This window comes from Accipiter gentilis, chromosome 32 (genome assembly GCF_929443795.1).
Source record: "Accipiter gentilis chromosome 32, bAccGen1.1, whole genome shotgun sequence".
Lineage (NCBI taxonomy): Eukaryota > Metazoa > Chordata > Aves > Accipitriformes > Accipitridae > Astur > Astur gentilis.
The window spans coordinates 3,794,802-3,806,647 of NC_064911.1; the positions used below are offsets into that span (position 1 = coordinate 3,794,802).

Below are 11,846 nucleotides of genomic sequence, written 5' to 3' on the forward strand. Positions count from 1 at the left end.
AGGGAGGAATAAATGCTCAGTGACAGAGGTGTTTACAGCCTCTAAAGGCAAGGGGAAAGACGTCAGGTGGACGAAGAGATATCATGCAAGCAAAGTGATGATGGCTCCATAATGCATTGGTTTGTTTCCGTGGAAGGATTAGCCAGCTTTAGCTAGCTAAAGGGAAAGAAATTGGAGGGGGTAAGGGACAGATGGAGGGGAGGCTGGAGACAAAAAACACATGTGTGAAGGGAGACAGATGTGAAGACAACGAGGAACTCAGAAGGTCTCCGGTTCTCACTCTCCCAAGTCACCTAACCACTTCTGTAATAAAACTAAAAACCCCAATTCATGATTCACTGAAGCTCTTCCTTCTGACTCCGTAACTTCTGAAAACTCAAAGGTTATTGACCCCAGCAATGCCCAGACACCCTCTATGTGGGGGGCTGAACTCTGTCTGAGCTGGGAATGATCATAACAAGTGCAATCCAGTTATTTTCCTCTTAGGTGTCTTAATACGTTTCCAGAGCTGTGTAGTGGCCCAACAGAACCCAAGTTGTCTTCTGCATCTTTCTTTCCCTCTCTCGCATGATGCATGTTACTTTGCATTTGAAGGTTTCGATAGACTTCATGTCAATGAACTTTCGATAGAAAATCATCAAGAGAGCCAGCCCTTTGGCAGTGCATAATTATCAGACAAAATACAGGCCTCAGCACATGACTGGGTGAAGGAATTTCCCCGCATTTTTAAAAAACGACTTGTAGTTACAGTGACTTTTCAATAAGACTCAGTGAAACACATTGCTTAAATGAGAATTACAGTCACACAAAGAATGTGACGTAGAAGCCCCTCTAAAGAAACAACCCCAAAGCAACCAGAACAAAAGCCCCACTTTTTTGAGATTGACATCTAAAACCAGACCACACAGATTTGTTCCAGAAAGGTGAGAGATTCTTGAAGTCTTTGAGGAATGGCAAAATGTGGGCCACAGATCTATCTGATGCCTGGTTTTTAGAAGTGAAATAAGACTTTTAGCTCCCCCTGTAATCAGTGGCAGGTAAAGAGTGTTATGCAGCTTGCAGAATCTAGTGATTCATGTTGAAAAAAGATAAAATTAATTTTCACTGTAAAACAGTGCTTTAAAAATTGGATTCCTCTTCAGATCCCATTCCCAACTTCTGTTTTCCCTCTGTCATCACTGAAGATCAAACCTATCTTTTAGGATGTATGCGCTTGCAATCCCACCTTCAGCTGCCTTCCCCGTAACGAAAAGGAGTTCGGGTTCAGTGAAAGGTTGGGTCGGTAATTTTCTCCCCCTCCATGTCTTGTGCAGTTGCAGAGATGCTGTAAAAGCAAGGGCCGTATTCCTCCTGATCTGTTTTGGACAGAAGATAAATGACTCAAAGAGTTTAAATGTCTTTAAAGCTTTGCAGCTCACCTTTTCAAATGTCAGAGGAAGTGCAATAAAGAGAAATCAAAGACCTTTTTTTCAGTGTTTAAATGGGGAGGCAAATTTCAGGTATGAAGTAGCAGGAACCTTCATCTGCTTGCTCCAATGAGGTGTCCTAGGACAAATGGCCTCTGAAGAGAAAGCTTTCCTTTAATTTTCCAAAACCAACTTTCACACTGTATGAGTCTCAGAGCAGATGGGAGCCATGAAATCATGTCAAACAGATCAGAGGAAAATGAGACATGAAAGATTTAGTTATCTTGAGTAGCCAGAATAAGTTCCTTGTAAATGTATAGTTTTTAAGTTGGCTTCAGTAAGTGCTGTGCTTATAAGTCTGGGGGTCATTTAAATTTCCCTTAAGTAAACCAAATTGTTCTTGTTTGTTTTACAACTTAAAGGACAAAAAACTCAAAGAACAAGAAAAGAAAGGGGAGATTCTTCACCGTCAGCTCCCAAAGAAAACTGAGAAAAGTCCAGTTTCATATAGACAGCCTTCTTCCTGTCTTATCTCACAGATACAGAACACCAAGGCTCTGCTGAAGGACCGGAAAGTCACCAAGACTGCAGGTCCGGAGAAAGGTCAGTGGGAGAAATACCAGTGGTGTGTCCCTGTGTGCATGTGCATGCGTGGGCACGCGTGTGTTAGTGAGAGCGTCTTGTTGTGTGTTTGTTAGTAACTAGTCGTGTGCTTGCATTCACTTGTCTGCTCTGGAGGTGGTATGTGAAAGAGGACTGGTTAACGTAGCCCAACATTGAAGGAAACATCCTGAGGAAACCATGACGATGTTCAGCAGTCATGAATCCTCCTTCTCCTTCTCTTTTATTTGACAGAATTCCCACAGTGTTTTAAAAAAAAAGCTTTCTTTCACTATTTATACATACTTATACAAAATCATCTGCTCTTCATACTGGTGCTTTGAAAGCATCAACACCCACCCCAGATCACTGACAAACCAAAGCCGGTACACAAGCTTCTTCCTACCAGTATTGCTAAGGGGTACTAAAGGGCAGCACGGGAAGAAATCCCTGACCCTGAGGAGAGTGCCGGTAACAGTGGCATCCCTGGGAGAAGCAGTGCGCGGCAGCTGATGGTGAAGGAAGGGGAAATAGGCAGCCAAGAGGAAATGCAGGTGGGACTGCCAACCCCAGCAAATTTCAGGCAGCAAAAGGAGAGGGGAAAGCATTAACAGAGAAGGGAAAAGACGAGACAGCTAGAGGAGAGCAGAGCATTAATCACGCAGGGTAGGAAGCAGCCCGGGAGGAAGGGCTGAGAGCTGCTCGCAAAAGGAGGTGGAAGAAAGGAGTGGAGGGAAAGAGGAGTCAGCGGGGAAAATGGGGTGTTGGTAGTGAAGATGTGGATGGGAGACATTGAGGAGCAGGAAGGTGACGTAGCCAGCTGTTAAATGAAGGAACTAAGTGAGGGGAGGTCATTACAGAGCAGTGGGGGGAAATACGGTGATGTAGAATGTTTAATATGGTGTCAGGGAGTTATTTAGAGTGGTGGCTTATGGTGGTTTTTTGCTCTTTCTTGTGATTTGATGATTTATCATTTGATGTTTTATACCTAAAAAAATGTCAAAGTGGTATTTGTCTGGCAGCACAGGCACCTCTGCTGCAAGGTAGCAGTAGTCCGCAGAGCTGGTCAGAAATGGGACGTACTTTTTGTGAAAAATATAAAAAAACATTAAAAAAGGCTCATTTTGTTCAGATTTTGTCATTCCTTTTGCGGGGGAGGCACAGGAGGAAGTGAACGTAGTTCATTTTTTTTCCTCTTTATGTGTCTCCCTGCTTTTTTGAACTGAAACCTGAAAATCACTCATATCTCAACTAAAGCATTTCCCTGCTTATGGAAACCATGTTTTGACACTTCCTAAATGAAGTGGTCAAATAATTTTGACCAGTTTGGGGAAGAAACTAGTCAGATTAAACCTGGTCTGCTTTTCCCAAACAACTCTTAATGTGAGTGATTTCATCCCATACATCCATTCAGGTCTCAAACCCTGCCAAGACCATCACTTTCAAAAGAAATACATGTGAGATTTGTGGTTGTGACCTGAGGGCTGGCAGACCTAAATCATTTTATACCCCTTTTAGATGGTTTGAGACTGAGGGAACTCATGGACAGTGATTAACTGCCAGTCCACTATTCTTTCAGTTAGGAGAAACCTAGCAAAGCAGGCTCCTTGGATAGCTTTCCATAAAGGCAGCAAAGCATGTTTTCTTGTGACTAGCTTGGCAAAAACGAGTGCCAGCATCCTGTAGAAACCGAGCAGATCTTCTCCATGAGCTGTTTTGTTTTACTGGGCCAAATCCTACAAAGATTGTTCCATTTATATTCAGTCCTTGCTGGGAGAAGATTCTCACTGAAGTCGACGCAGCAAATCTGTTCAAACTGTAACGGCCTGAATCTGGCCAGTGCAGCTACTCCATATTTACATGTGTGAAACCAAGAACAGATTTTGTTCCAAAATGCAAGTAAAGACATTAGGGATTAACTCACTGTTGTCCCCTGTGTCTCTAGGTAAGTCAGTGAATACAGTACACAGACCCAGTTAAAACCATGCAAAGTTGCACTAAGAAAGGAGAAATGCGAGATCTCTCAGACATGGCCTTAGAGGATATAATTAATACAAACAGCTGAAGACATCTGTGGTTTTCCATTTCATGTCCTTGTCTTACTCAGTTTAAGCACTCTTCTTGCCTTTGAGGAAAGTGGCAGATAAATTACCCATGAAACAACAACGTAAGTATCAAATGAGAGTCAGGGAATTAGGTTCTGAGTATATCCCTAAGACTATTTGTTCTAGCTAGTGCATTTGCCACACTCTCCTAAAATTGTTAAAGGTGATGTTGGACGCTGTCTGCCGTAAGGCAGAGAAGGCAGTGCTATTAAATACAATCTGCTCTTCTGGTTCCTTTTCTGATTGCTTTGCAGACTCCAGCAGTGCGGTAAGCCCCTTCCACGAACCCCTGGCAACCAAGACGGGCTGCGTCACTTCCAGCTCCCTGGAGTACCTCGAAGTCCAGCAGCCGCCCCCCAGAACCCCTCGGCTCCTCAAGAGGCAGGAGTCTCCGCAGCAGGAGCCGGCCCGAATCGGGGGCCGGGCAAAGGACTCTCCTCTCATCCTGAATATTGTGCACTCCTTCGAGTCGGTTGACAGAGAGGACCAAATAGACCAGGTTTCCCCCTCTCATCAGTACAGGATTTTAGGCTCGCCAATGAATTTCCCTTACAAAAGCTCAAGTGAAAGGACACTGTCTCCGCTTTTTCAGCCAGGGAGTACGTCCCCCATCCACCCCACCCAGGTCTCTTTCACATATGAAGAAAAAGCGTATCCGGCAAAGGAAGAATCAGTGTCCCCTACTCAGCTGGTTTCCAACAACCCCTTGGGTAGCCCCAACTGTGTTAAAAGCAGAGGCAGATTCCCCATGATGGGGATCGGACAGATGCTGCGGAAGAGGAACCAGACAATGCAGTCGGCGAGCGACAAGCCGCTGGAAGCGAGGATGCCTCAGCTGCAGCAGATGAGCCCCACGCAGATTTCCTTCAATGCAGCAGATGCTGTCAGCGGCCAGTGTTAGTCTGACATCCTGGGATTTGCACTGCTGTTCTCTGGGACCTAACCTTTTTTACTTTTAACAAGAAGGGAAAGCCACAGGCATGTTGCTGTCACTACGTAATACACCACAGTGGTCCAACATAGAACATCAGAGGTCTGCTTCTAAGGAAGGCATTGTCCTACATATTGAAGCTGAAAGAAAAGGGCTCTGCTTGTGCTGTTAAATAGTAACATTTGGCATCTAACTGTACAGTAAAACATGTCTCGAAAGAGCTACATGAATATGTATTTTCACTGCTCTCATCTAGAACTGTAGTAAGGTTGATTGGAAGAACAGCAAACATTAATGGTTTGATTCATCGAGGTAACCTGCGTGGTGCTATGAATGCTGGTCCCATCCAGGATCTGTGGTAAGGCTGTCCACGCTCCATCTGCCTGTGCCACACAGTACATGGTACTGCTACAGGCGTTGTTCACATGGCTAGACAAGTGGACAAACTCAAGGTACTATGTCCAAAGTCAACTTGCTAACAAGCACTGCCAAGAAGATGAAGTTGGTAGAAGCTTGAATAAAGACACAAGTGATCTAAACATTCCGAAAAAGTGGGAGTATTGGAAGTCAAAGCAGATTTTACTGTTAATTACATAAAGTAGCTGATAGCGGAATCATCTTTTTCCTAGAGAAAATGATGATTTAAGGATGTCACTCGGAAGAAACATGACTATTTAAAAACAAATTTCATCATGTGGAAATTCACCACACTAGATCACTAGATGCCTGTTCTTTTCATATGGTGGGTCTGCAAGCAGATGCTTCAACAACAATCCAGATTGCAACATGCTGTGTTTAAACAATCCAGTCACCTCTGATTTTTGCAGCCATACTAGCTCCATGGTACACCTGTGTGCAGGACTGTTAGCCCCTGTTACAGCAAGGCAGCACTGGACACACCTGAAGGCTTTTCTGAGAGACTGCAGTGAACTAAAAAGACTAATAAAGGACACATGAACCTGTACCAATGCCGTTTTATACTGCAAGATTGGTAATGCAGTGGTTACCAAAAATTTGGTATTGTTATGAGCAATGAAGATTAACTTTCTTAAAATGCACCATGTTCTGCATACTGGTCTTGTTTTTCTAAGTAAATGATACACCTGAGAGGTTGGCAACATTTTTTTGGTTCTGTTTTTGTCTTCAAACCATTTCCTATAAATCAGAAGGTTTAGCCAAAGACTACTCTTTTCTTTCGTCTGTACCGCGCTTGCGTATATGTTTGTGTGTACAGGATGTCTCAACAAAGCTTGTTCCAGTCTGGTTCCCAAGCAGGCAGCCCTGGCCCGCGTAAGGCCCACTGCTGCCCACCCACTTAATGTCATTTCAAAACCCAGGCAGCAGAGGCATCGTCATCTTCTTGGAGTTGTTGTTGGAAGATAGGGATTTTGCATTGAGACCATTGGTAGGAATCTGAGTCCTGTTTTCATCAATACTTTTGCAAACAATTTTGTGGCCCCATTGGTTTTGTGTCTGTGCAAATGCTGAGAATTACCCCTGTTTGAGAAGCTTTCCTTCTAGTTGCATGAGAGAGATACACAGGGATGGGGGAGGAGGGCCAGCAGAGGCAGGGGAGAAGGTCTCCAGCAGAGCCCATAGTTGAGTGCATGCTCCAGATTCTCAGCATAGCTCAGGCCTTACACCAAAATCTGCAAGAAAAAAATTGGACATTAATCCAAATACTGACAGAACAGGTGACTGGACTGTTCAATATTGGAATGCTCGCTGGCAAAATGAGCAGAGTGTGAATGCCCAGAGCGCCCTTCTCATCCCTGCAGATGGGACCTTCACCTTTGCACTGAAGCCGCCCATCAGTTCGGTACGGGGGAGTCCATACACATCTTGGACTCTTCAGTGTAGTGAGGACACCCGCCTCTGGGGTAGTTAAGCTACCTGCAAAATAATATACGTAAAAATCCCAGTATAAGAAAGACAGCTCTGAAATAATGTTACTCATTTTCAGATTGAAAAATGTCGTCTTTTGTTTGTGCAGAGCACCTGTGCATCCCAGGGGTCCGTTTTAGCTCTTCCTTTTGTTTAAAAACATCAAAGCATTTTCTTTTTCTTCATGCTAAGAAGATGTTTGTGCTGCAAAGCTAGTGAGCAGGGACCACTGAAATCCCATCTTTTGTGTGCGTCGGACTTGCGTACCTGAACAGATGGCAGATACTGACTTGAATTACAAACTCAGGTTTATTTGGAACCCAGTAAAAGGTTGGGGGAGGCAGGAAAGAGACATGTATTTTTTGTGAAAATCCAGTAAATATGTGTAAGAATCAGAATGAAAACAGAAATGTTAAATCTTTTATTATATTTATAGAGAATATTTGAGTACTACACTGCTAAAACATAACCATATGTATCCAGCTTAGACAGTAGCTATGTACAGTCAAACTGCAGTGACCATAGAAGGGACTTACTGAAATACAGTAGTGGAAATTCCAGGGGAAAAAAATTGTATTTGTTATCATTATTAAATATATGTACTTTTTGAACAAGATTACGATGGACTTCTGACTTTGTTTGTCAGGTCACTATGTAGCAAGAATAATCTAAGTACAAAAACAACCAGCAAAATGGTGAGGTGACAAGAGGATGACCAGCACCTTTATGTTCCCCCATCAAAGACTATCCCTTTGAATCTGGCTGCTGACTTGCCTATAAACCCTGAGTGAGCTAAAAGGCACAAGGTGGGATTCCCTTGCTTAATATTAGCCCTCTGCAAGTTGTGCATCTAGTCTCTGGTCATTATCCAAGCTCTGTTTGTCACTGGTGAAGCCTGACAGGTGTCTCCAGTTCTTCCCACCTTAAAACAGAGGTCCAAAATGATGGGAATGAATTGCTCCTCAGCAACACGTAGCTGTACCCAGATACGAGTTCAGATGAGAACCCAGCTTTTAAACAGCCATAGGAAGTCACAGCGCTATAAACAAAAGCATTTGCTGACCAGCTTTCTGCACCTCTGGAGTTAAACTCAGATTGTAGGGACCAGTCCTACCTTTGCTAAGCTTAGCACAGCCATGCAAACTGGCAATCAGTGTTGCAGCTTCAGTTGGAGCATTTTTGTTGTGTTGATCCCACCGTTCTTGTAAGTACTGTTTCTTCCTCCTCCTGCCTTCGTACAAATCTGTTTCCTAGAACAACTGATCCGAAGACCTCCAAAATCAGCTGAGGTCTTTTTATGGTGTTTGCAATAGGCTTGGCACTGAGCCCATAATGAATCTGTTTGAAAGATCTGAAAATATGACTTACACTTCTGGTCATGCATTGGGGAAAAGAGCACTGCTGAGCTTTGGATGCAAGACGGAAGCACCACGGCTTTATGGGGCCTTTCTGAGGTGCTGTTTCCGTGCAGAACCCAATGGAGTCAGTGGAGCAGCTGTGAAGCACTTAAAGAGGGTTTTGCAAACTAACTGGTCACTGGACAGCAGTTTGGGATCCATCGTGATAAAGGTGATTTTGTTCAGGTTCTTCTGCCTGGAAAAATAGGTGTCGAAGTTATTCAGCAAGACAAAGAACACAAATCAGCATCTGTTGCTACAGGTGTTGGTCTTCTTACTTCTCCTGTAAATGGGCTGATAAATATCTAAATTCCTGAGTATTGAGGTTTACAAATGCTAAAACTAAATAACAGTTACTTTTGTACTTTTGCACTTGACATCACTCGATCTTTGCAACAAAATCCCTTAGTGGGTAGCTACAAAAAGGTAGGGCCGGGTTTGCAGGAGACTTTTATGTCTCCAGTGCACCAGTAAGATGGTTTGGCAGCGACTCCCTGGAGACAGCCAGCACAACTCTGCCCAGGCCAGCAATGCGGCTGTGGTTAATGTATGGAAGAAGGGAAGGGAGGGGGAAAAAAGACTCAACGGTCAGTACAGCCTGCCGGGCAGGCTGTGTGTCAATGGCAGAGCATGAGGCTGGCAGGTAAACTCTCGGCGCGTTGCTGGGTCAAGGGCTTCTGCTTGTGGTAAGGGAGTTGTAGGGTGGCACAGATACAGCCCCTCGGCACCTGGTGTGAGGGAAACCTCCCACCCAAGAGGAAGCTGCCCCTTTATTTGCTCATTTGTAATTCAGCTTTAAACTTTACTGTTTGAAGCACCCCAAGCTCGTAAGGGCCTTGCTTATCAAGAAATGAGCAGAAATTTCAGGGATGCTATTGCTGTGTGCAGTAGTTTGGATTTTGCCCGCCTCTTCCCTGCTTCTTTAATACTTGGTGGTCACAAATGGTCAATTTTCTCTTTTATTTCCTCCTCCATTTAGCTTCCCTAGAGCATAACAAAACTGCTGGGTACAGCACCAGGGCCTGTTTTTCCTATTAAAAAGTTATCATAGCTCTGTGGACTGAGAGCTACAAATCACTCACGTGCAGAAATACAGCCATGTGGCAAATTCATGAATAGGTGTGATTCCTACGGTCTTTCAGCAAGCTCCCTGCATCCTGGTTATAAGACTTGTTTGCATTGGAGGCGGTCTCAAGCAGGAATAGCATTGGGAAATACCAGGAGAGGGTTAGACTTTATGTCATCCCTTCTCATTGAGGGAAACGTGCTCCCTCAGAAGTGAGCAAGTGTCCTATTTGCAGCAGGTTTTCCATCAAGGGAGCTGCTTGAGCATTGATTCATGTGTTTCCCGGGGCATGTTTGCATTGCCTGTAATCATCTTTCACAAAGATGGCTTGCAGATATATTTAGGGGGATGAGAGGCAAAATCATTTTGAGTCTCTTCAATGTTTGATATCAAAAGAAGCCTGTAATATGATGCTTTCTGTTACTGAGGTACGGGCAATTAGCTGTTGTTAGAAACAAAGGGCATCAGGACAGAGCCTAGAGTAGGGTTTGGAGTTCACCTGAGCATATCTACCGTCTGCCTGCTGATGCCAGGGCACTGAAAAGCCCGAGAGAGAAGAAATAAGAAGAGGTTGATTGATTAAGGGTGAAGTGCTAAACTCGTTTTAAAATTTTGGTTAATATCTAAAAACAGGACTACTGCATTTTTGAGATACAGATCATAAAGAAATATATTTATTGTTTGTATGAATAGCACTCTTCTACCCAAATGTAAAAATCCCCCAATTCTTTGTATCTCCTACAACCAGAAAAGACAGACTCAATCTAAAACAAAGAAAAGAAAGGCCACCAGAGGCTTTATTTCAAAATAGCTTCCCTCCTTCTATTTCACAGAAGGAAACAGAAGTATTGTCCTGTGCTTATAGCATAGGGATGACTGTTAGATAAAATGGGTTTTTTTCCTCCCAACTCTACCTGCCCCCAGACAATTTGTTTCTGACTTGCCCGTGTGTGGACTTGGACCCATGTTTCCTGTACACCCCACTGAGCTGATCTGAGTTTCCTCTACCTGCTCACCAATCCTCATAAAATATGTGAAAAATTCAGATTTTGGAGACCTCCTTTGCTTGAAAGCAGCCAGGAAGGCTCAGACATTGTTCAGGAGGCTGATGGATGGATGAACAGACTGATCTGGGATCCGTGACAGAAATGTCTTTTTCATCCCAGGTCCTGAGTGTTATTGCAGGGGGTATCCAACAGGTACTGATATCCAATCTGTGAGGCATTTACCTGATAGCAGAAATCACTTGGGTGCTCGTGCAGCAAAGCTCACGTCCACGTTCCAGGCTATCGGGCAGGCCTGACACTGAGATCTCTCAGCCTTCCACACCAACGCATTAGCCATTGGAAATTACATGGGGTTTTCGGTGCCTGTTGCCGGGCTCCACTTTTAAAACACTTTTTTAATTCAGCTAAAGTGTTTCTGTCACTTCTGAGGACAGGGCATTGGCTGGGGGGAGGGAATGCAGATTTGCAATTGCCAGGTTCACAAGTTCTTCCAGCTTGTCTTTGAGCAGCTCTCTGAGTACAAACCCTTCCCCAGAAAGCCTTCAAAGCGCCTGTGGGTGGCCTTTGTGCTGGAAAGTGGTCTGTCCTTCCCCGGCAGAGCCACCCACATTGGACCAGACTGTAAGTCTTTGAAAAATGGCAGTGGGCAGATTTTTGAGAGGAGGCTGGGTTGTTTTAGCAGCTGGATTCCCCAAAGACCTTGCCCTGAAGATCCTGGCACTGCAGGAGCAGGAGCAAAGGATTTTCGGGGGCAGGTGGCAAAGCTACTCCCCCCCTCCCCCCCAACAGCTAAGTGAAAGCTGGAGGTGGGATATGGAGCTGCTGAAGGTTTTGAGGGATGAGACAAGTTTCTGACATGATCTTGCTGTGTGTGATCAGGACCCAACAGCATCGGTGGGAAGTCCTCCAAGTAGCTTCCGCAGGCCTTGGAGCTCATCCTGCAAAAGGTCACCATTGCAGTTTGGGAGTGGGGAAATGGGAAGCCACCCTTGAAGGTAAGGCGGAGCAGAAGCCTCTCCAGAGATGAAGTGCGGTGACTGAATTAAGCACTCAAGCTATCTGTACAAGGTTCTGTTTATTTCACAAAAGGATCAAACATATATGTTTCAACAAAGATCTAGAAAGAGCTAACAGCATACAGCCAATATTACTAATACAGGGGTGCATATCTGGCTCAGCTGGGATGTTTGCCAGTCCTCAGAACGGTTAAAGGTAAAAACGTTCCTTACACATATTCGTGACTGTCTTTAGCCACATCTTCCCAGGCATACACAAGGCCATCCTCCAACCTGACCTTGTAAAACTAGTTCTTCGAAGGCTTGGCAAACATGCAGCACAACAAATTCTAAGGGTTCACTCTTGAAAACAAATGCCGGGTGTTCTGAGCTGCTCCCACAACGACGTCTGTAAAACTGGGAGGATCTTCTGCCCTAACATTTTATTCAGGGCA

The 11,846-nt window shown here is 44.4% G+C and overlaps 1 protein-coding gene across 2 annotated transcripts in view; it reads left to right on the top strand.

Annotated features, from left to right (window-relative positions):
* Nucleotides 1-7,481, top strand: part of HUNK (hormonally up-regulated Neu-associated kinase) — a 59,172-nt gene extending 51,691 nt beyond the window's left edge. Inside the window, exons 9-10 of one of the 2 annotated variants that reach the window (XM_049835130.1) lie at nt 1,829-2,009; nt 4,366-7,481. In XM_049835130.1, coding sequence (XP_049691087.1) covers nt 1,829-2,009; nt 4,366-5,012 — 828 coding nt within the window. In that variant the 3' untranslated portion in view covers nt 5,013-7,481. The remainder of the gene's footprint in view (nt 1-1,828; nt 2,010-4,365) is intronic. The other variant, XM_049835131.1, reaches the window with a different exon arrangement.
* The last annotated feature ends 4,365 nt before the right edge of the window (nt 7,482-11,846 follow it).